Here is a 24589-nt window from a genome sequence, read left to right on the forward strand (position 1 = left end):
GTTAATAAAATTATTTAAAAGACAAGGTTCGTATTAATCATCCTACTATCTTGTCTCATATTGTTTTGATTTTATTATATTTATTTTTGGACGTTTTAATAAGTCCCTTTCATTTGTTTATGATTTTATTTTTATAAGGAGGTCGTTCTATAAGACCTTCTCATTTGTTTATGATTTTATTTTATTTATTTGAGGTCGTTCTATAAGACCTTCTCATTTGTTTGTGATTTTATTTTATTTATTTGAGGTCGTTCTATAAGACCTTCACATTTGTTTATGATTTTATTTTTATTCTTTGGTCGTTTTATAAGACCTTAATGTTTGTTTATGATTTTATTTGGGACGTTTGATGAGCCCTCATTGTTTTTCTTTGATTTTATTTTATTTATTTTTGACATTTTATGAGTCAGCATTAATATTATTTTTTCCCAAGACGGACAACAGTAACGGACGTTTGGAGGAAGGTAAGTGCATTTGAATAACCTCTAACCAATGCTTCCATCTGTATTAATAAAGTCAAATACTCCAGCTTGATATGTAACAAATCCGTATGATTCTAACAAGGATTATTAAATTACTAGGTCAATAACAAATGCAAACAACTTAGAAAAGTGGAGCTGCCAATGAAGTGAGGTGTACATGCTAGCATTCCTGGGCTCTGTGTGTGTGGTTACTCACTCAGGATTGATAGGTGTATGAAAACGGATTGGCCTCATGATAAGATGACAGTGAACAAACCTAGGTGAATCCACTTTGATATATCGGCTTATTTAATTCCCGTCTCCTCACGCTGACGCCTTAGAGCTGGTGAGGAAAAAGGGGAATTTCTAACCCTTTAATTGGAGAGTCGATCAGGACATATTTCCCGATTTAAGTCCTGCGGGTAAGCGGAAGTTGACATGGGTTACTCATGACTGCTAACATTCCTGTTAGCTCGCTGTTAGCTAGCAGTAATGGCTAAACGCTGGCAACGGGCGCCGTACAATACAACGTCAGCATAAATATGGTTTATTAGCCTCTTACCACGGGGCTTGAACGTGACTTCAGGACGAAGTTGTGTTACTGACGTCTGGCCCAACAGTTTGGTGCATTTATATTGCCATTGTTCACAAACTCCGAACAGTGGAGCCACATCTCCCATCCCGATGACACGTTCCGGTAACAACTTCAAAATAAAAGTGCTACAATGTATTGATCTACATTTACTACTTGGTAAAGTAATGTTTATTTTGAAATTTGGTTTCTCACAGCCCCGTGTACTGTCATGCATACTGCCGTTAGCTTGACTACGACTATCTCAGCGGCTATCCGTGGCAGAAATGTCGTTTCAGTTCTACTATTAGTAGTCGTTTTTGTACGATTATGCCTATTTTGTAATCGTGGAGGGTAATAATCTAAATTGTAATTGAATTTTGATTAATTGCACAGCCCTACCCTAAGGTGGCATGGTAGGAAAAAAAAAAAAAAACTTTGCGTTCGATTGCGAGGGAAAGCAGATTGCTTACCCTCGCAAAAAAGTTTGCGTGCCCTCGGAAAACAACTTTGCGTTCTCTCGCAAAAATTGCGCGGGAATGCAAAGATTGCGTTCCCACGCAAAACATTTTGCGTTCCCTCACAAATTGCGAGGGAACGCAAAGTTGTTTTTTTTCGCTTACGTCACCTTAGCTGCGCCGTAAACACTTCCGGGTCATCTTCCATGTGAACAAAAACGACGACGATGGAACGTTTGTAAAGCGACTAGGATGGAGCATGTATTTTTTTCCACTGCTTTGTTTACTCGTCGCTTTTGGTCACATGGAAGATGACCCGGAAGTGTTTACGGCCCAGCGAAGGTGACATGGTAGGTGAAAAAAACAACTTTGCGTTCCCTTGCAAAGTTGTTTTGCGAAGGCACGCAATCTTTGCGTTCCCACCGTAGAAACAATAATATACAACAAAGTCGAGCTTTAGATTTGACTTAACCAAATGTGGTTGTCTTCTTGTGTCCTGCAGATGTTGGTGAAAAATATCTTGGTCCTGAGAAGCAGGAACTGAAGTCTCCTCATGTTAAAGAGGAGGAAGAGCATGCTTCCATTAAAGGGGAGGGAAAAGCCCGTTCGTGTCAAAGAGGAGATGGTTGAGGTCACCAAGTCACCACTTACCTTTGTTGCTTTAAAGAGTGACGATAACGGTGAGCATGAGGACGACAGAGGGGCGGAGCCCCAAAGCAGCAGCTCAACTCAAGGTTATGCAGACCAATGGGGACCACCACAAGGACAAAGTGATGACAATAAGATCACAGTCTGCTGACACTGACGATGATGATGAATACGCTAAAGGTGATCATGCTGACAACAACCGCTGCAAATGTTCTCAGTGTGGGAAAACATTCAGTTCAAAATGGAGTTTGAAAGTTCACTTGAGAAAACACACTGGAGAAAAACCTTTTGCCTGCTCAGACTGTGGACAAAGCTTTTCTCAAAAGTGTATTTTAATAATCCACACAAGAACACACACTGGAGAGAAACCTTTTGCCTGCCCAGACTGTGGCAAAGGCTTCTCTCACAAGGGGAATTTAACAATCCACACAAGAAGACACGCTGGGAAGGAACCGTTCAGTTGCAGTATTTGTGCTCAAAGATTCTCTTGTAAAAAGCTTGCTGAGAGACACGAGTGTGCTGGTGACAATAGCAGCCATCTTTGAAGCTTCAAAAGAAAATGGAGTGGGTCTGTGCTGTACTGTAAAGTGGAAATGATTTTGAATAAAATACAGAGGAGGAAATAAGTGATCCCCCGCTGTTTGAAATTTTTCATACTTAGAGATTCATGAATTCTCTGATATTTATGAACAGTGATAGAGAGGAATATCATCAGAAAGAATGACATGAAATTAAAAAAAATCAAAATGAATTTGCATTTTGTTGAGGGAGATCATTTACCATTTTTTTACTTCTGTGACACCTCAAACATCTAAATAATGTTTTCCTTCTATAAAACAACAAAAACAACATTACAAAAAGTGCTTTTGACAACAAAAATAACAGATTATTGAACATAAAGAACTATTGAACTAACGAAGTGAACTATGTGCAGGCACGGGGAGAACATGCAAACTCCACCCAGGAAGGCCGGAGCCTGGACTCGAACCCGAGTCCTCAGTCCTGAGAGGCGGACGTGCTAACCACTCATGCGTCACACTCTACACCATGTGATTATTATTCTCCTCATCAATCATTTCAACAGTCACTGACACTAGCGACTCCTAGCGGTAAGACCGATCATCACAATAGCATTTGGTGATTAAATGTCATCTCTGAGAATAAACTTTCAATTTACCGCAAAATGCTTCTTCAACTTTGAAGCCGAATTTTTAAACTGCACATTCACCACAATAAACTGGAGCTCTTTTACAAGAAGTCCAATTGAAACGGACATTTACATATGACATATCGGGAACAAAACACTGAAAAAGGGATCGAGACCGCCTTGTCAATACGCGATCGGTGACACCTGCATGATCGGTGACGCGCATGCGCAGAAGATCCACCATCTTGGCTCGCCAACTACGGCAAATAAACTAGAACAGATAGCTTTATTCGTTAATTAATCCTTTCGGACAAAATTGTAACAATCAAGCATTTCGTCCGCGGTAGTGCACCTTCGTAAAAACACGGTACAACATAAAAAAAAATTATATCGATTATTGATGCATTTTATAGTAACTAAGTAATTGTTAATCCTATAAAATGAACATTTTCCTTTTGACCTCATTACATTACAGTGAGTCTGCATTGTTGTACTTTACAGTAAGTCTGCGGTGTGTGTGTTTTAAATGACCACTAGCTTCATTTAATGCGCCACCATGCGGTCAAACTCGGAAATCACATGAAGAGAAGCAAAAACAAAACAAAACAAAACAAAAAAAACACTGTAATAAGGCTCTAACACAGTATGGACATTGTCAATACGCTATCGGTGACACCAGCACGATCAGTGACGCGCATGCGCAGAAGATCGGCCATCGTGGATCACAAACTACGGCCACTACACTAGAACAAAATACAGTACCTTTATATGCCCGCGCGAGAGTGCGAGTTCAGAAAAACATGATACAACATTGAAAAAAAATTATTAGATTCTTGATGCATTATAAAGAACCAATATTAATTCTAGAGGTTTTAAATACGAACATTTTATTTTGAGCCTATTACATTTTTCGTAAGTGTTCATTGTTATAATTTACATTTAGTCTGCATTATTTTTACTCTCTTTAGAACGATGCGTGGACAATATCATAGGATAGGTTTTGAGGGTGGGTGAGGCGGGGGGGGGGGGGGGTCATTTAAAACACCTCCACCGCAGACTTAGAATGTAAAGTGCAGCAATGCAGACTCACTATAATGTAATGAGGTCAAATGTAAAATGTTCATCTTATAGGATAAAGTATTACTGACGTTAAAATACATCAATAATTATATATTTTTCCATGTTGTATCGTGTTTTTACGAACGCGCACTATCGCGCACGCAATAATGTTGTTTGTTCTAGTGTAGTTGCCGTAGTTGGCTCCAAGATGGCTGATCTTCTGTGCATGCTAAATCATTCTTTCCGATTTGGTACTGAACTGGCTGCAGCCTCCACACGGGACGCCCATAACTAATTTGAAGGACCGCCACATTATTTATTAAGTCTTTGTAGCCGGATAAGCTCGTCTCGGTGCACGTTGAAGCTTCGCGGCCTCGTTAGTTTAGCTTAGCTTCGTTTAGCTTAGCTTGCTAGCCACTAACAACGAGACGCGATTGGTAATCGCTGGACATCGACAGCTGGACATCAAGTGTGACATTTTGGGCGTTATTGTGCCAACATGTTTGCTAGAACGACACCGAAGTACGAGGAGGAACTTTTTGGAGTAAAAGAAGAGAGTGAGGAACATCTTCAACTGCTGGGCGATGTTAGCATTCAGCCTCGTGTTGTACTACCCAGAGCAGGTTTGTCCACTTCTTATACTCTCACTTACTTGCCCAGAAGAGGTTGTGAGGGGGGAAATGCATTCTCTGCAGCTGATACAAGCACTTGGTTACAGGTTTATATTGATAGAGTATGAGAATGCGATTGTGCTTCATAATATGGTCATTAGGAGCATGAAATATTGTTTTCTTGAAAAGGTAGCTCGAGGTTATGAAACTTTTTGGAAATTTACATTTGCATTTTTGGAGATGGGTAAACCTGATACCGCCTTGGTAAAAAAAAAAAAAAAAAAAAAAAAAAAGTTGATTCATTGCATTAAAAGAAAAAACTTTTGTATTTATATCACAATACAACACCTTTAAAATACTATTTACAGGATTCTAAATAGTCTGTTTCATATGTGCTACGTTTGTGAAGTTTGTAACTTTGTGCAATAAAGATTTGTTTGTCATGGCCATTAATAGACTCGGTTTTCCCTTATTAAGTCGCTATTCTGCCTTTTGTCCTTTAAGACTACCGTAGCCTGGCGGGGGAGGAATGTTCTGCTTAGGTGGCGAAGTGTTCCGTTGCCGGGGGAGGAGTGTTCTGCGGTCTGCAATCAGATACAATTGGGCACTTGCGGTTCCCGTCGTAGGGTTAAGTCGCTTAACTGAACCAAATGTCAATTCAAGTTTTATTTATGTCGCCTTTAATCGCAAAAGTGTCCCACAGTTCACAAATATTAGCAACATCCCCTGATCGAACCACAAGAGGGCAAGGAAAAACAAAAAAAAAACAAAAAACTGTTTGTCTGTTTGTGCCTTACAGACGATGGTGAAAAATATCTTTGTCCTGAGCAGCAGGAACTGAAGTCTCCACATGTTAAAGAGGAGGAGGAAGAACATGCTTACATTAAAGAGGAGGAAAAGCCCGTTCGTGTCAAAGAGGAGGAGGTTGAGGATGATGTCACCAAGTCACCACTGACCTTTGCTCCTTTAAAGAGCGAAGATGACGATAACAGTGAGCGTGAAGAGGATGGAGGGGCGGAGCCTCCAAGCAGCAGCTCAACTCTTCAACACATGAAGACGGAAGATGATGCAGACCAGTGGGGACCACCGCAAGGACAAAGTGATGACATAAGTTCGCAGTCTTCTGACACTGACACTGATGATGATGATGATGATGATGATGAATACGCTATAGGTGATCATGCTGACAACTGCTGCAAATGTCCTCAGTGTGGGAAAACATTCAGTTCAAAAGGGTATTTGAAAGTTCACTTGAGAAAACACACTGGAGAAAAACCTTTTGCCTGCCCAGACTGTGGCAAAAGCTTCTTTGCGAAGTCACATTTAACAAAACACACAAGAACACACACTGGAGAGAAACCTTTTGTCTGCCCAGACTGTGGCAAAAGCTTCTCTGTTAAGTCACATTTAACAACACACACAAGAACACACACTGGAGTCAAACCTTATTCCTGCTCGGACTGTGGCAAAAGCTTTTTTCACAATTCACAATTAATAATCCATACAAGGACACACACTGGAGAAAAACCTTTTTCCTGCTCAGACTGCGGCAAAAGCTTCTCTAAGAAGTCACATTTAACAAGACACACAAGAACACACACTGGAGAGAAACCTTTTGCCTGTACAGACTGCGGCAGAAGCTTCACCGCCAATTCATACTTGACAATACACAAAAGAACACACACTGGAGAAAAACCTTTTTCCTGCACAGACTGTGGCAAAAGCTTCAAGGCCAATTTATATTTAACAATACACAAAAGAACACACACTGGAGAAAAACCTTATTCCTGCTCAGATTGTGGCAAAAGCTGCTCTAGTAAATCAGATTTAACAAAACACAAAAAAACACACGCTGGGAAGAAAGCATTTATCATTGACAACAGTAATTTTCCCAGAATGAATGAAAATAGCTAAGGTTGTCCCACTTTTTAAGAAAATGAAATAAAACTTTATTTTTTTTGGTTCATTTTCCATGTGTGGCTTCCAACATAATTTATCATCAATAACTACTCCAAGGAATTTATTTTCATACACCGTTTCTATTTCAATTGAATTCACCATAATTTTAACTTGATGCGTGATTTGTCGAGTGCCAAAAACTATTAACTTGGTTTTATTTAAGTTTAATAATTTATTCATGTCAAAACAATTTTTTAAAAGTACTCAATTCACACTCCACAGTCGTCAAACGCTGCTTCAGATTTTCTCCTGAACAGTAAAAAGTTGTATCATCAGCAAATAAGACATTTTTGAATATTTTTGAGGCACAGCAGATTTCATTTATATACAGTGTAAATAATTTAGGGCTGAGCACAGACCCTTGGGGAACTCCATGAGTAATCTTCATGTATTTTGGTTGTACATTATTAAACTGCAAATACTGATATCTATTATCCAAATAACTTTTCATCCATTTATATGCTAAACCTCTTATACCATACCGCTCTAATTTATTCATTAATATAGAATGAGCCATGGTGTCAAAAGCTTTTTTTAAATCCATAAAAATCCCAACAGAAAATATTGCTTCTACAAGTTCCATGACCGCCATTGAGATGGTCCGTTTTTCTCTAAACCCGTGTTGTGTTTCACTTAAGATCTTATATTTCTCAATAAAATTGTCCAGTCTGTATGCAAAATCATTTTTCTAGAATTTTTATATCGTTTATTATAATTATATATTTTATAATTTTGATATTGTTTATTGTAATTAACTTTGTGGTGGGTAGAAAATTCATTGAAATGGACATTGAAAAAAAAAAAAAAAGAAGAATCGCATATGATAACGCAATTTTGGGGAAAAGAATCGCTCAGCCCTTGTCAGGTTCACTAAACAGATATACAAAATAAAAATATTGCAATAGACATTTGTAATAATTATCACACAAATCAGGAGCTCTTTTCAAAGCTTTGCAAGGAGAATGTAGAGAACCGCCACGTTACAATTCATCAATTCATCCTACGTTCTAAAGAGCCTTTTCGAGCCCTTTCGGGTTTTTTTTTTTAAATTTTTTTAGTTGTTTTTTTTAGTTGTTTTTTTTAATTATTATTGAGATAAGAGAGGCCCTGAAAGTACACTTATAAGGGGATGGGTGAAGACGGCAGAGCACTGCCATGTTATCTTATTAGACCAACACAAAAACAGCACGCGCGTGCATGACTGTGCATTATTTCTGTTTGCATCTTTTACGTTTTGTGTGCTCGTTTCACTTTGCGATCGGATACTTTTATCCAATTAGTGAGGCTGTGCGTCAGCTGAGAAAATACTTCCTCAAAACAATCATTCGGATAGCACGTTATTCATTACAGCAAATGTATGATCAACGCTGCATCATCATTTCATCAATGTGTTTACGTTTGATCATTGTTCTGAAATTGTGTTCTAAAATTAAAATGGTTACAAAATTGTATTGGTCAAATGGATACAGTGTGGTTTAACCTCCCCTCCAAAATTTTCTCTGCAGTAGGTAGCATCCAATTTCTTTTAGAATGTGATTTTGATTTATCGAAATTGCCCATAAAAATTGTCCAAATTTCATGAACAGGTCCTACAATACTGGAAATTAGTATCCAATCATAATTTATTTAATTATTTTTTTAATTTATTTTTGATGTAGGTACACACAAACGTCACGAAGCCATCCACAAACAAACCAGTCATATCTTTCTAGACTCTTGTAATTCTGAAAGTTCTTCAAAGTGTAAAATGGGCTGGAGTGAAAAAAAAAAAAGAAAAAAAAAAAGATAATGTACCAAGTTCGGGTATAAAAGTGCTGGGAAGATGCTGCTTTGCTCCGCTCAGACTTGTCGATCTGATACGGATCTTGACCCCCCGATCACAGCAATTTTTCTCCCTGTATCTTTAACTCATTCACTGCCATTGACGGAAAAAGACGTCAAATGATACATTTTTGCTGGGCTGGCAGTGAATGTGTTAAAAAACAAAAAACAAAAAAAAACTTGTCGCGTAAGTCGGAATATTTCTCCATCGTACTAAATTCAATGACGTTGAATTCATCTTGAGCAAGGTTAGCGTGGACGCGTACCTCTCGGGAAAACAGAGCCTTTCACAATGGACGACCGCATGGGATTGTGGGATATGTTACTATTTTTTTTAGCACAAAGGGCAAACCCATCTATATCCTTTTTTTTTTTTTTTTTGGTGCTCATGTACAAAGTACAAACATGGTGAGAACGGGACGTCATATCAGCGTCCATTTAAGGCTGTGCTTAGATGTCAAAAGTCAACCTATTTTGGCTGTCATAGGACATTGGAATAAGGTCCACGACCGAGAGCAGGGGTCTCCAAACTTTTTCCTCTGAGGGCCACATACAGAAAAATAGAAAGCTGCAAGGGCCACTTTGATTTTTTTTTTTTAGTTATTTATTAACACATTCATTGCTAGACCAGCAAAAAAAAAAAAAAAAAAAAAATGCATCATTTGACGTCTTTTTCCGTCAATGGCAATGAATGAGTTACACATGGTAAAAATCAATGAAGCAATTATAAATTGTTGATATAATGTGCAGTTACTTATTGAAAACTGCTAACAGTCACAAGGCAAATAGTGACCCCTGTGTGCCACTATAATAGATGCGCCTCTCCACTGAGCAGCAGCTGATCCCAACTTGACCTTCTGAACCACAAGAACAATCGGTCGTCAACTGACCACACTTAACCATTAATGTGATGTTTTCACATTTTTTCCCATTAATAATTAACCATTAATTAATGTGATGTTTTCACAAATTGGATGTTGACATTAAGAAACAAGTGGATGAAACTATTTTTATTTCTGGAACTAAATTATTAGTTGCAAATCTGTGTCTTTGCGTAGCTAGAAATGTTTGATCCACACTTTTTTTTTTTTTTTTTTTTAAATAAACAGCATTGAAAAATTATTTTTAATATTTGCCGCGGGACGCCAAAAAAATGTATGGCGGGCCACAAATGGCCCCCGGGCCGTAGTTTGGACACCACTGATCTTAGCGGTCCATTGGACGTCGAATGTTTAGTGGGTTAAATGTCGTCCCTGATAAACTTTCAATTTCCCTCAAAGTGCTTGTTCAACTTTGATGACGGATTTTAAAACTGCACATTCAACTACAATAAACTGGAGCTCTTTTCAACAAGTCCAATTGAAACCGGCATTAAAATACATATCGGGAACAAAACACTGAAAAAGGGAACAATGAGACCCCCTCGCAGTTTTCCTTTCGAACTGCAGTAAAAATGGCGACATCTGTCGATGATGTCATGACAATGCAGCCAATCATATTGCGGCGAGGGCGTGTCCTCCTCCCCGACTTCCGCAGCACGTCTACTGCTTCCGTTTCTTCACGTAACCAGATGCTCTCGGCTAAACTTTTTTGATTTGGTTTTGAACCGACCGCAGCCTCCACACTTTGAAGGACTACGACATAATTTATGAAATCTCAACGTGTGGATAAACTCGTTTCGGTGAGCTTGGATGCTTCTCGGCCTAGTTAGCTTAGCTTAGCTTAGCTTAGCTTAGCTTAGCTTAGCTTAGCTTAGCTTAGCTTAGCTCGCTAGCCGCTAGCAAAGGGAAAGACGTAACACGTCGTCAAGAAGAGATCAAGTGTGACTTTGGTTCACATTATTGTGCCAAAATGGATGCGAGAACGACACCAACGTACGAGGAGGAACTATTTGGAGTAAAAGAAGAAAACGAGCAACGTCTTCAACAGCTGGACGATGTTTGCGAGCAGCCTCGAATTGTGATACACACAACAGGTTTGTGCACTTCTTAACTCTCCGTTGCTTTGCACTTCTACTAGCGTAAAAAAAAAATCAACGCAGTCCTCATTACTATACACATTTATCTCATTCACTGCCAGCCCAGTAAAAATGGATCTTTGACGTAGGGCTGCTCGATTATGGGAAAAAATAATCATCATGATTATTTTGGCAAAAGTTGAAATCACGATTATTCAAATGGTTATTTATGTTTTGGCACAAAACAAGAAAATGTTTAAGCGTTTAAAAATATTAGGACCAAATTTTTAAAAAATCGAAACACTATAATTAAGTTTTGGACCAAACATTATTTATAATTATATATATTTATTTATGTTGGCAAAAACATGAAAGTTTTTTTTTATTTTTTAGTACAAAACAAGAACATTTTTAAACATATAAAACAAATAAAAAAAATATTAAGACAAAATTATTTCAAACACTATACTTATGTAAGTTCCTTTTGGATAAAAAAAAATAAAAATAAAAATATCAACTTAGTTATTTTAAAATTTAAAAAGATGCAAATGTATAAATTTAAACAACACAATAGTCTTTTTAGTTTATGATTATGCTGATTTTGTAATTGTAGAGTGTAATAATTGAAATTATAATTGAATTTCGATTAATTGCACAGCCCTATTTTGACGTGTATAGCTGTCAATGGCACTGAATGAGTTAAGTAATTTCATCCATTATGTGATAATCTTGTTAAATTAACTTTTTGTTCAAAATGACTTGAATTCCAACCATTCCAGCTGACGTCACTGCTAAGCAGTGGAAGCAAGGTCTGTTGTTTTTCTTTTTTTTTTTGGTTGAACGTCGATCACTACTTTCGTGGTGTAAATTGTCATTCTTTAAATCGTTTGTGTCCGGATAGACTCATCTTGCTCAAACTATCTTAGCTTGCTAGCTGCTAACAAACAGACCGCACAATTGCTACACATTCCTCAGCAGAGATCAAGCCCGAGTTCAAGTGTTAATTGTGTTAAATTTTTGTTCAAAATCACTTGAGCATTTAGGCAAGCAAGTATGAATGATTGTTTCACTGAAGATAATATGGCACATTCATGATGTCTGCCTGGAATTTACAATCAGAGGTTACTGTTATTATTCACTGTATATGAAAAAGAGAAAAACGACCTGATATAAAATGATCTGAGCATATCCTCGTACATTTTGTGGGTGCAAAGAAGTTGTGTCGTCGTTGCCTCCCTTTGGAACGACCTTCCACAAAATATTAGCCCCATTTATCTACTTTTAAAACCCGTTTTAAAACCCATATCTATTCTTTGGCTTAACATTGTTTTTGGTATTTTGTGGTGTGTGCTGTATTTTGTGCTATGAATTTCACTCCCCTGCTTCTTGTTAATAATTTGCTGATGTAAACTTTGGTTTGGTTTAGTTTATTATTATTTTTTTTCCCCTTTCGGACACATTACAGCTTACATCGATCACATCACATCATTTGCAACATTGACATCCGAAAGAAGGGCTGACGGGTCGAACCCGAAGCTTATTCGAGACCCGTCCCCATCGATCCATGACTATAACGCATCAGTCATATACATTATTTAGAATAGTCATTAATTTTTAATTGTTATCCATCCCATACTATCCCAGACACTCGCTCGCTCAGTTCATCTTGAATGTCCGCGTGTAGATTGCGGCTAGTCCCAAACATTTGGAACTGGTGAGTCGGTTCCCACGCCAGCCGCATTCCAGGCACCAGACCACCAACCCCCATTTTGCATATTGACAGCAGATTCATTGTAGCCACAATACGGCCTTATCATGTAGCCTTGACTGTGATAACAAATGTCCAAACGGAATCAGAGCCAGACAATCTTTAGATTCATACGGGAACAGCAATACATGTTATCAATGCAGGTGTATAAACATGAGTTAGCCTTGGCAATGTCAGCAAGAAATCATATACAACTCCAGTTTTGGGTAACTCATTCACTCGCCGCCATTTTCACATTTCGCAATCCCATTCGCTCCCGGCTGTTTTTACTGGATTTTGACTGATTTTGCAACGCCCACAGAATATTGTGTTGTATTGCTATAAAAGCATGGAACGTATCAAAAGAAAGATTAAAGTCTCTTCTTTCATCAGGAAAAAAAGTATGTTTCTACCTGTTTCCGTTTTGCAGCAAACTCGGTATCGGCATCGGCCGATACTGCAAAACTGGGTATCAGAATCGGTATCGGGGGCCACAAAATGGTATCGGAATAACACTAATTTCTGTAGTCCTTCATGAAATAAGACTTCATTATCTTCATTGGTTAATAAACAGTAATCAGGGGGAAGAGAGATGAGATTAGCGCATCTTGAAAGTTCCCATCAGAGGGTTTCCATTTTAGATCGAATCATGTGCAGGGTTGAGTCGCCAACCGTCTTCATTTTTATTTTTTTTCCACTGATGGTCCGGTTGAAGTCAGGTTCTGACGCAATCAAGGTGCCACTGTTGAAACAATACTACACAACATCAAGACGCACTTGAGATGTTGACCAAATGTGTTTGTTTCTTGTGTCTTGCAGACGTTGGTGAAAAATATCTTCGTCCTGAGCGGCAGGAACTGAAGTCTCCTCATGTTAAAGAGGAGGAGGAAGAGCATGCTTACATTAAAGAGGAGGAAGAGCCCCTTCGTGTCAAAGAGGAGGAGGTTGAGGATGATGTCACCAAGTCACCACTGACCTTTGTTGATTTAAAGAGTGAAGATAACGGTGAGTGTGAGTAGGACAGAGGGGCGGAGCCTCCAAGCAGCTAAACGTGAATACGCTAAACGTAACCATGCTGACAACAACCGCTGCAAATGTTTTCAGTGTGGGAAAACATTGAGATCAAAAAGGGATTTGAAATTTCACTTGAGAAAACACACTGGAGAAAAACCTTTTGCCTTCCCAGACTGTGGCGAAAGCTTCTCTAACAAGGGGAATTTAAAAAAACACACAAGAAGACAGAACAGGCTTGACATTGTAGACGCAAATTGACTCGCTGGGTTCAGACATATGAGATTGGCGCATCTTAAAAACTTCCCGTCAGAGGGTGTCCATTTTAGATCTAATCATGTGCAGGGTTGAGTCGCCAACCGTCTTAACGTTTTTTTTCCACTGATGGTTCAAGTCAGGTTCTGACGCACGGCACCGTGCGATGGGCCCAAATCAAGCTGCCACAGTTGAAACGATAATACACAGCATCAAGACGCGCTTGAGATTTAACTTAACCAAATGTGCGTTTGTCATCTTGTGTCCTGCAGACGTTGGTGAAAAATATCTTCGTCCTGAGCAGCAGGAACTGAAGTCTCCTCATGTTAAAGAGGAGGAGGAAGAGCATGCTTACATTAAAGAGGAGGAAAAGCTCGATCGTGTCAAAGAAGAGGAGGTTGAGGATGATGTCCCCAAGTCACCACTGACCTTTGTTGCTTTAAAGAGTGACGATAACGGTGAGCATGAGGAGGACAGAGGGGCGGAGCCCCAAAGCAGCAGCTCAACTCAATACATGAAGACAGGAGGTGATGCAGACCAGTGGGGACCAACACAAGCACAAAGTGATGACACAAGGTCACAGTCTGCTGACACTGACGACGACGATGATGAATACGCTAAACGTAACCATTCTGACAACAACCGCTGCAAATGTTCTCAGTGTGGGAAAACATTCAGTTCAAAAGGGAATTTGAATGTTCATTTGAGAAAACACACTGGAGAAAAACCATTTTCCTGCTCATACTGTGGCAAAAGCTTCTCTCACAAGGGAAGTTTCACAAGCCACACAAAAACACACACTGGAGAGAAACCTTTTTCCTGCTCAGACTGTGGCAAAAGCTTCTCTCAGCAGTCACATTTAACAACCCACACAAGAACACACAGTGGAGAAAAACCTTTTTCCTGCACAGATTGTGGCAAAAGCTTCTCTCATAAGTCTACTTTAATAGTCCATACGAGAACACACACTGGAGAAAAACCTTTTTCCTGCCCAGACTGTGGCAAACGCTTCTCTCATAGGTTTAGTTTTATCGTCCATACGAGAACACACACTGGAGAAAAACCTTTTGACTCTCCAGACTGTGGCAAAAGCTTCTGTGCCAGGGAAATTTTAAAAATACACACAGGAACACACGCTGGAGAGAAACCTTTTGCCTGCCCAGAGTGTGGCAAAAACTTTGCTACCAAGGGAAATTTAAAAACACACACACAAACACACACTGGAGAGAAACCTTTTTCTTGCTTAGACTGTGGCAGAAGCTTCTCTGAGAAGGGAAAATTAACGAGACACAAAAGAACACACACTGGAGAAAAACCTTTTACTTGCCCAGACTGTGGCAAAAGATTCTCTCAGCAGTCACATTTAACAAGCCACACAAGAACACACAGTGGAGAAAAACCTTTTTCCTGCCCATACTGTGGCAAAGGCTTCTCTCACAAGGGGAATTTAACAAGCCACACAAGAAGACACGCTGGGAAGGAACCGTTCAGTTGCAGTATTTGTGATCAAAGATTCTCTTGTAAAAAGCTTGCTGAGAGACACGAGTGTGCTGGTGACAATGGCAGCGATCTTTGAAGCTTCAAAAAAATAAAAATAAAGGGAGTGAGTCTGTGCTATACTGTAAAAGTGTTAATGACTTTGAATAAAATAGAGACGGAGGCAATAAGTGATCGCTGATTTTGAAGATTTTCAACAGTTATAAAGAGGAATATCAGAAAAAAAGATTGACATGAAATAAAAAATCAAAATTAATTTACATTTTGTTGAGGGACATCATGAATCAACTCCTCCCGTTGTAGTCCTTCGCTGATCTCGAACCTTTCTCATGCACATTGAGACCCAACGAGGTGATATCTTGCACGGAGCCCCCCAGAACCCAAAATTTAACAGCAACAAAATTTAAAGGGGAAGTCAACCCCAAAATGTTCTTCACAATATGTTGTATGTGCTTCCACGAGTCGGCAAAAATACGGCATTCAGATGAATATTGTGTTTGCCCAGTGCTCCAATTTCAAGTGTCAGCGGCTACGACAATGACCTCAAATCATGTCGGATATCTCTTGCAGTGTACGGTGTTGTGAAAAAGAATTTGCCCTCCTCTCAAATTCTCACTTTTATCGTGCAGTTTGCCCACTTGAATGTTTTTAAAGTCATCATACAAATATCAGTATCAAAGATAACCCAAATACTTTTTTCTTTTTTTTAAAGGACATTTTATTTTGTTATTCCACTGCACTGTTTAACGCTACCTGGCCCTGTTTATGTGTTTAAACGTTGTAAATGTACAGTATGTTCTTTTCGTAATTTTGGAAGCTACTTTTGTTTGCTTTGCTCCTGAATGTTGTTATTGGTTGTGTTTGTTGATGTTTGTACTCAACGCAACTTTGTTTATAAAGCACTTTAAAGCAAGCATTGCTTTATACAAAGTGCTGTACATGAAACAGAAATCAGTCATGCAGTAGTTTGTCGGTGTTGTTTTTTTTTTTTTGCTTGTGTGAAGCACATTGAGTTGCCTTGTGTATGAAATAGAAATAAAAAATGAAATAAAAAATTAAAAAAATAAATAAATAAATGAGTGTTTTGTGTTTGTCTGGTGTTCTTGTGTGTTTCCCCTGTCTCGTTATGTCTGAGTAGGTCCACCTGTGTGTCATTCCCCTTCCCAGTGTGTGTTGACCAATCAGGGCCCTCTCCCTATTGTGTTCCCCCGGGTGATTCTCGTTAGTGTTGGTGTATTTAGGCTGTTGGTTTTGTCTCGTCTGTGTGGGATCTTTGTCTGTCAGGGGTCCATGCTAAAGTTTGTGTTTAACTCATTTACTCCCAATAACGTATAAATACGTTTTTTAATGTTCTAAGTGTCCCAAAGACGTATTTATATGTGTTTTTTTTTTTTTTATGCTAGAGCATACAGAAGGCTTTGATGCAGCCTCTCAACTGCAAAGAACGGTTGCAGAAATGGTAGTTATTACACAAACGGCCAGCAGGTGGCAGCAGAGCAAAGGAGATCAACCAGGGCCATGTAGAAAAAAAAGCTCAATTACTTAGAATTTTAAATAGATTTGTGAAAACTGATGAAACTTAGCTCTCTTCTAATGCTAATTGCTGCAAAATGGAAACAGATAGAAACATACTTTTTTTTCCTGATGAAAGAAGAGACATTAATCTTTCTTGTGGTAGGTTCCATGCTTTTATAGCAATTGAAGTTGTTCAGTTGTTCTCATCTATGCCAACTTGTGTGTTTAGTAGGTTTACCGTTGTCGCCACAGTCAAGTTTCCCCACGTCGCAAAAGTCTAGTTCTCCACGTCGAATCGAGTTTCTCCACGTCTGGTCTGGTTTCGCCAAGTCTGGTCAACTTTCTCCGCATCTGGTCAAGTGATTTTCGGCAAGCGTTTTCGTTAAAAGGTGGGAAATATGTCAAGTGTCATACCATCCGTCGGCCGGGATAACAAATCATGAATTTTTAATGATTTTTTTTAAAATCATGGATTAATGTCTGAAAATCAAATTTTCAACTGAGTTTTATTTTGAAATGCAACATCAGATTTTGTTTAAAGTACTTTGGTTGGATATCTGGGCTGGTGTAGTGTCCCTTAAAACTGGTCTAGTCCTGCGATAACAAACCATTAATTTTTAATACATTTTTGAAATCATGGATTGTCTGAAAATCAAATTTTCAAAGGAGTTTTATTTTGAAATTCAACATCAGATTTTATTCAAAGTACTTTGGTTGGATACCTGGGTTGGTGTAGTGTCCCTTAGAACTGGTCTGGTCCTGGGATCACAAACCGTTATTTTTTTTAGGATTTAATTTTAAACCCTAAACGAGTTGTTGACTAGCTTTTATTTTGAAGGTGGCCAACGCAGCGGCATGTCTGCATGTTACCGTAATGCACAGTATTAAATATCGTTGGGGCGGCTGGCCTGACCGCAGTTATTTTTTGTGGTTGCAAAGCAAGTTGCGTCGTAGTTTCGCGCTAGCCAATTGAAACCGTCATTTAAATGTTCCATATTGGGAACAAAACACTGAAAAAAAGAGAATAATGAGACCCCCTCGCAGTTTTACTTTCGAACTGCAGCAAATGGCGATATTTGTCGATAATTTAATGACAATGCTTGCTCTGAATACTCCAGACAATTTCCAGCAGCCAATCATATCGCAGCGGGGGCGTGTCCTCCTGCTGAACTTCCGCCGCGCGTCATCTTTTCGTTTCTTTGCGTAACCAGTCGCTCTCCGCTCAATAATTCTTTCCAATTTGGTGCTGAACCGACTGCAGCCTCCACACAGGACGCCCCATAATCACTTTGAAGGACTACAACATCATTTATGAAATCTCAGTGTGTGGATAAACTCGTTTCGGTGCGCTCGGCCTAGTTAGCTTAGCTTAGCTAAGTTTAGCTAGCTAGCCGCTAACAAAGAGAAGCACCATAACACGTCGTCAAGAAGAGATCAAGTGTGACTTTGTTCACATTATTGTGCCAAAATGGATGCGAGAACGACACCAACGTGCGAGGAGGACCTCTTTGGAGTAAAAGAAGAGGACGAGCAACATCTTGAACAGCTGGATGATGTTGGCGAGGAGCCTCGAATTGTGCTACACACAGCAGGTTTGTACACTTTTTTTTTTTTTTTTTAACTCTCTCCCTTGCTTTGCACTTCTACTAGCGTAAAAAAAATCAATGCAGTCCTCATTACTGTACACATTTAAGTAATTTCATCCATTATGTGATAATCTTAACTTTTTGTTCAAAATTACTTGAATGCTTATGCAAAAAAAAAAAAAAAAAAAAAGTGATTGTTTCACTGAAGATAACATGGCACATTATTAAACACGTCTGCCTGGAATTTACAACCAGAGTTTACTGTTATGACCCCACTGTATGTGGAAAAAGAGGAAAAACTACCTGATATAAAATGATGTGAGCATGTCCTCGAACATTTTGTGGATGTAAAAAAGTTGCGTCGTCGTTGCCTGCCTTTGGAACGACCTTCCACAAATTAGGGGTTGTTCTCCCTGCATAAACAACAATGCCGGACAGCGAGAGTAGAACAGCAGCATCGACTTGGTACTCAAAAGAAGATTTGGTGCCTAAAATAGGAGCTTTCTCCGTCGTGTGGCGCTGGTTTGGATACAGGAGGTCGGATATACAGCGAACTACAATCATATGCATTAAGTTATGTAGACTTAGACTTGACTTTATTGATCCCTTTTGGGATGGCTCCCTCTGGGAAATGTACATTTCCAGCAGCAATAAGAACAGATGATAAAATAATTCAGTCAATCAATAAATAAGGTTATTACACTAGAGATTGAATTCATGATAATAAAAAATAAAATAAAAATTGAATCAATCAATAAATAAGGTTATTACACCTGAGGTCGAATTAAATCAATTAAATTAAATACAGTACAGTAAAGTGGCATTTGTAAAGTGAAGTGCACTCTACACCCTCTTTCAAGTGTGAAGGCTGCACTTCAACTGCTTAACTCATTCACTCGCAGCCATTTTTACAGAAGCAGTCCCGTTCGCTCCCGGCTGTTTTACTAGATTTTGACTGATTTTGAAAGACCCACAGAATATTGTGTTCTGTTGTTATAAAAACATGGAACCTACCAAAAGAAAGATTAGAGTCTCTTCTTTCATCTAAAAACAAATATATTATTCACAAATCTGTTTAAAACAGTGGAGAAAAGAGCTCATTGCAACATGTCCCTGGTTGCCATCTTCTGCCATCTTCTGGCCATTTGTGTAATAACTATCATTGATTCAAACATTCCCTTCATTTCAAAGGCTGTATCATAGCCTTCTGTATGTTCTCGCATTAAAAAAACAACAACGTATAAATCCGTCTTTTGGAGCATGGAATTATTTAAAATAGAACGTATTTATACGTTTTTGGGAGCAAATTAGTTAATAACATACTAAAGGTACCAGATGGATATGTAATATCTATTAATATCTCAACTCAAGTTTATTTATATAGCACTTTCAAACAGCCTGAGCTGTCACAAAGCGCTTGACAGAAAGACAAAAAAACAATCATAACATAAAACATTAACACCAATACAATCACAACAAATCAGCATTCTTCCATTCCTAAATACTCTTCGATGATTGAAGCAACTCTAGATGAAAGAGGACAGAAATCAGTCTCCTTTCAGCAGTTGATCAGAGACGTGATCTCAACATGCATGACGTCACACACGTTTGCTACAAGCTAAGTTTGCTTATAAGCTAGCGCATAAACAAGCAGCTGCTGCATTCGTGGTGAGCACCATACACAGGAAAAAAGTGGTCAAATTTTCCAAAACTGCCTCTCCTCCAAGCGCTGAACCTCCATCTAGTCCATGACCCGCGTACACCACCGAATATGATGGTATTCCTGGCAAAGAATTTGAAGTTGTGAAATTGTCTGTTGGCTGGTTGAATAGTGTAGTCAGTAATAGTTTTGAATAGTTTCATAGTATACAGAATTTAAGTTTTTAAGGATTGTGTAAGAGTTCCAAGACTGTTATCCGACCTCATTTAATTGTCATGCTACTTGGCAACTGTTTGTAAACATGTTAATCACATTTCTTTATTTATAAATTTCCTTTTGAAGATTTTATATTATGTTTAGATCTCTCAGGCGAAAAACACCGGAACAATTTTTGTTTCATTTCAATCTGTCATTTATACAATTGCGCTAAGTTTACACTATTATGTTTACATTTTATTTGAAAAGGGTGGCTTGAATAACGTGTGCAATAAAAATGCTTCTGCCTGGTTTAGAATCAATGCCCGTTACATCGTGTGCAGTGGGCCCAAATCAAGGAGCCACTGTAGAAACAATCATGTACAATATCAAGTCGCTCTTGAGATTTGACTTAACCAAATTTGTATTTGTCTTCTTGTGTCCTGCAGATGTTGGCGAAATATATCTTCGTCCTGAGCAGCAGGAACTGAAGTCTCCTCATGTTAAAAAGGAGGAGCAAGAGCATGCTTACATTAAAGAGGAGGAAAAGCCAGTTTGTGTCAAAAAGGAGGAGGTTGAGAATGATGTCAATCAGTCACCACTGACCTTTGCCCCTTTAAAGAGTGAAGATGACGATAACGGCGAGTGTGAGGAGGACAGAGGGGCGGAGCCTCCAAGCAGCATCTCAACTCCTAAACACATGAAGACAGAAAGTGATGCAGACCATTGGGGACCAACACAAGCACAAAGTGATGACAAAAGTTCACAGTCTTCTGACACTGATGATGATGATGATGAGAAAACATTCAGTTCAAAAGGGAATTTGAAAGTTCACTTGAGAAAACACACTGGAGAAAAACCTTTTGCCTGCCTAGACTGTGGCAAATGCTTCTATGAGAAGGGAAATTTAAAAATACACACAAGAACACACACTGGAGAGAAACCCTTTTCCTGCTCGGACTGTGGCAAAAGCTTCTCTCAGCAGTCACATTTGACAAACCACTCAAGAACACACACTGGAGAAAAACATTTTGCCTGCCCAGACTGTGGCAAACACTTCTCTAATAAGTCACATTTAACAAAACATACAAAAACACACACTGGGGTGAAACCTTTTGCCTGTCCAGACTGTAGCAAAAGCTTCTATGGCAGTGGAAATTTAAAAATACACTCACGAACGCACACTGGAGAGAAACCTTTTTCCTGCTCAGACTGTGGCAAAAGCTTCTCTGACCATGGACATTTAATGAGACACAAAAGAACACACACCGGAGAGAAACCTTTTTCCTGCTCAGACTGTGGCAAGAGCTTCTCTGACCATGGACATTTAACGAGACACAAAAGAACACACACTGGTGAAAAACATTTTGCCTGCCCAGACTGTGGCAAGCGCTTCTCTAATAACTCAGATTTAAAAAATCACACAAGAACACACACTGGAGAAAAACCTTTTGGTTGCCCCCACTGTGGCAAACGCTTCTCTAATAAGTCAGATTTAACAAAACACACAAGAACACACACTGGGGAGAAACCTTTTGCTTGCTCAGACTGCGGCAAACGCTTCTCCGAAAAAAAAGTTTTAACAATACACAAAAGATCACACAGTGGAGAAAAACCTTTTTCCTGCTCAGACTGTGGCAAAAGCTTCTCTCACAAGTCAAGTTTAACAAGACACGCTGCGAAGAAACCATTCAGTTGCCATGTTTGTGCTAAAAGATTCTCTTGTAAAAAGCTTTCTGAGAGACACGAGTGTGCTGGTGACAATCGCAGTGATCTCTGACGCTTAAAAAATACATTTAGTCGTGATATTTTGCATAGTGAGTCTGACAATGAAGGTCATTTTGTTTTTTTTAGTCATTAGCTCAAATATCAAAATAGTTATTGTAATAAATATTTTTGGTTTCAATTTCAAATCAGACAACGACAAATTTCTAGATACATTGGATCAAAAACTTCCAGATGCTTATATGTTGATTGGAGGGGACTTCAATGTAGTTTTGGATGAGAGTATTGAGATCGATGGCCACCAGGTACACACTCAACCTCCAACTCTACTTTGAAAATATTAATGAGCAGATATGACCTTATTGATGCTTGGAGAGAAAAATCTCCAAATATTAGGGCTTATACATGGAGCAACAAAAGTGGTTCCTGACGGTCTCGTTTAGACTTTGGGCTTGTTTCTAAATCTCTGCCTGTCGTTAACTCATTCACTCCCAGCTATTTTCACTGAAGCAACTGGATTTTGACTGATTTTGTAAGGCCCACAGAATATTGTGTTCTATTGCTATACAAACATGGAACCTACCCAAAGAAAGATTTAAGTCTCTTCTTTTATAAAAAATAAAAAAGGTGTTTCCATTTTGCAACAACTAGCATTAGAATATAGCTAAGTTCCATCATTATTCACAAATCAAAAAAGTGTTGTTTTAACATGGCCCTGATTGATCTCTTATACTCTGCTGCCAACATTTCTTTGTTGTTGTTGTCATAACTACCATTGCTTTAAGCGACCTCTTCGGGTCAGAACCTGCATCAAAGCCTTCTGTGTGCTCGAGCATAGAAAAAACATTAAAAAAAAACGTATAAATATGTCTTTGGTAGGGAAGGACAAAGTATTTAAAAAATGTATTTATATGTCTTTGGGTTTGAATGAGTTAATGTCCAAATTTTAGCAATACCGCTAAGTGATCATAAGGCTATATCTGTTAGGATTGATTTTTGTCCAAGTGATTATAATCAGAGGGGATTATTTTACTGGAAGTTGAATAATTCACTCATAAGTCATAATTGTGTTGAATTACAGCTAACTAAACTTATTAAGCTATACTGGAATAAGGCGCAAAAGGAAGGTGTCTTGGGACTGGAAACTGGGAGCTTCTAAAATTAGAAATTGGAAAATACATGAGAAGGTATGGTAGCGATCTTGCTAAGTCCAGGAGAATTTTGGAGGAAAAAAATTAACTTCAGAAATAATATCTCTTTGCAATATACTTCCTGAGAACATGAGTGAAGGTGAGAAATTAAGATTGGCAGAACTTCAAAAATCCTTAGATGACGTTTATAAAACAAAAGCCAAAGGAGCCTTTATCAGGTCTCGACAGAAATGGTTGGAGCAAGATGTCATTTTATTTCGTTAAGTTAGAAAAAAAAAAAAACAAGCCAAATACAATTCAATACTTCAATTAATTATTGATGGAATCCTTATTGACAATAAGCAGAAAATCTCAACATTTTGTCATAAATATTACTCAGTCCTGTAGGTGTGTCGATTCTGTTAGGGCGGTTGCGTGGTTAGCACGTCCGCCTCCCAGTTCTGAGGACTCGGGTTCGAGTCCAGGCTTCCTGGCCTTCCTGGGTGGAGTTTGCAAGTTCTCCCCGTGCCCGCGTGGGTCTTCTCCGGGTACTCCGGTCTCCTCCCACATTCCAAAGACATGCATGGCAGGTTAATTGGGCGCTCCGAATTGTCCCTCGGTGTGCTTGTGTGCGTGGATGGTTGTTAGCCATCGGGTTAAAAGATAGACAATCAAATGCGGTTGGCTGGCAACCAGTCCAGGGTGTACCCCGCCAACTGCCCAGAAGCCAGCTGAGATAGGCTCCATCACCCCCCGCGACTCTTGTGAGGAATAAGCGGTCAAGAAAAACATTATATCTTATAGGAACGCTCTACATAGGAATATAATGTGGACTAAAGTCTGGTTGTTGCCTCATACATTTTTTACTACATAAAATTTACCCTGTAAAACATTTCATGGAAAAAATTAAAAATGATATTGACACTAGGTGCTCGTTTTGTTTAGCTTTTCCCGAAACTGTGTCACATCTTTTCTGGCATTGTGAGCTCACTAAAAAAAAAAACTATGGAAGGATCTAGTAAGATTTATTTGTAGTAATGTTATTGAAAATGTTTTGTTTTATGAGCATGTTGTTTTTGTCAATTGTTGTCAATATGCCAAAGAGTTGGTATTTGTGGTAAATTTGCTAATTATATGAGCAAAGTTCTACAAACACAAATGTAAATTTGGGACTCACAAACCACTATTTTTTATTTTATTTTATAAAAACTGTCAGTTATATATGCAATCATTCAGTGGCTGCCAGAATAAAAAGGCTGTGAAGACTTTGAATGCATGTGCGAAATTTCAGTTATACGGATAAAAAAGTGACATTTTATTTTCATTCATATATTTTTGTTTTGTTTTGAGTATTTTATTCCCCTGGCATTTTAATATTTGTTTTTTGTTTTTCTTTGTTTGATTGTTGCAGTGGTTGGTCGTCTTGTTGACATTTACTGTAAGTTTGCAACAGTTGGTTCAATAAAGCAATTTTTAAAAAAAAGAAAAAAATAGTCTATTAAACTCGTAACATTTGGTGGTTAAATGTCGTCCCTGATAATAAACTTTCAGTTTTACCTCAAAATTCTTCTTCATC

General features: G+C 38.6%; 1 protein-coding gene across 1 annotated transcript in view; it reads left to right on the forward strand.

The window, feature by feature from the left end:
• Positions 1–4541: 4541 nt before the first annotated feature.
• The window catches only part of LOC144006473 (uncharacterized), a 28844-nt gene continuing 8796 nt past the window's right edge, over positions 4542–24589 (forward strand). Inside the window, exons 1-7 of the mRNA XM_077505333.1 lie at positions 4542–4967; positions 5755–6864; positions 10510–10710; positions 13259–13444; positions 13978–15279; positions 18178–18309; positions 20608–21927. Coding sequence (XP_077361459.1) covers positions 4844–4967; positions 5755–6864; positions 10510–10710; positions 13259–13444; positions 13978–15279; positions 18178–18309; positions 20608–21927 — 4375 coding nt within the window. The 5' untranslated portion in view covers positions 4542–4843. The remainder of the gene's footprint in view (positions 4968–5754; positions 6865–10509; positions 10711–13258; positions 13445–13977; positions 15280–18177; positions 18310–20607; positions 21928–24589) is intronic.

Source organism: Festucalex cinctus, chromosome 1, assembly GCF_051991245.1.
Source record: "Festucalex cinctus isolate MCC-2025b chromosome 1, RoL_Fcin_1.0, whole genome shotgun sequence".
Taxonomy (NCBI): Eukaryota; Metazoa; Chordata; class Actinopteri; order Syngnathiformes; family Syngnathidae; genus Festucalex; species Festucalex cinctus.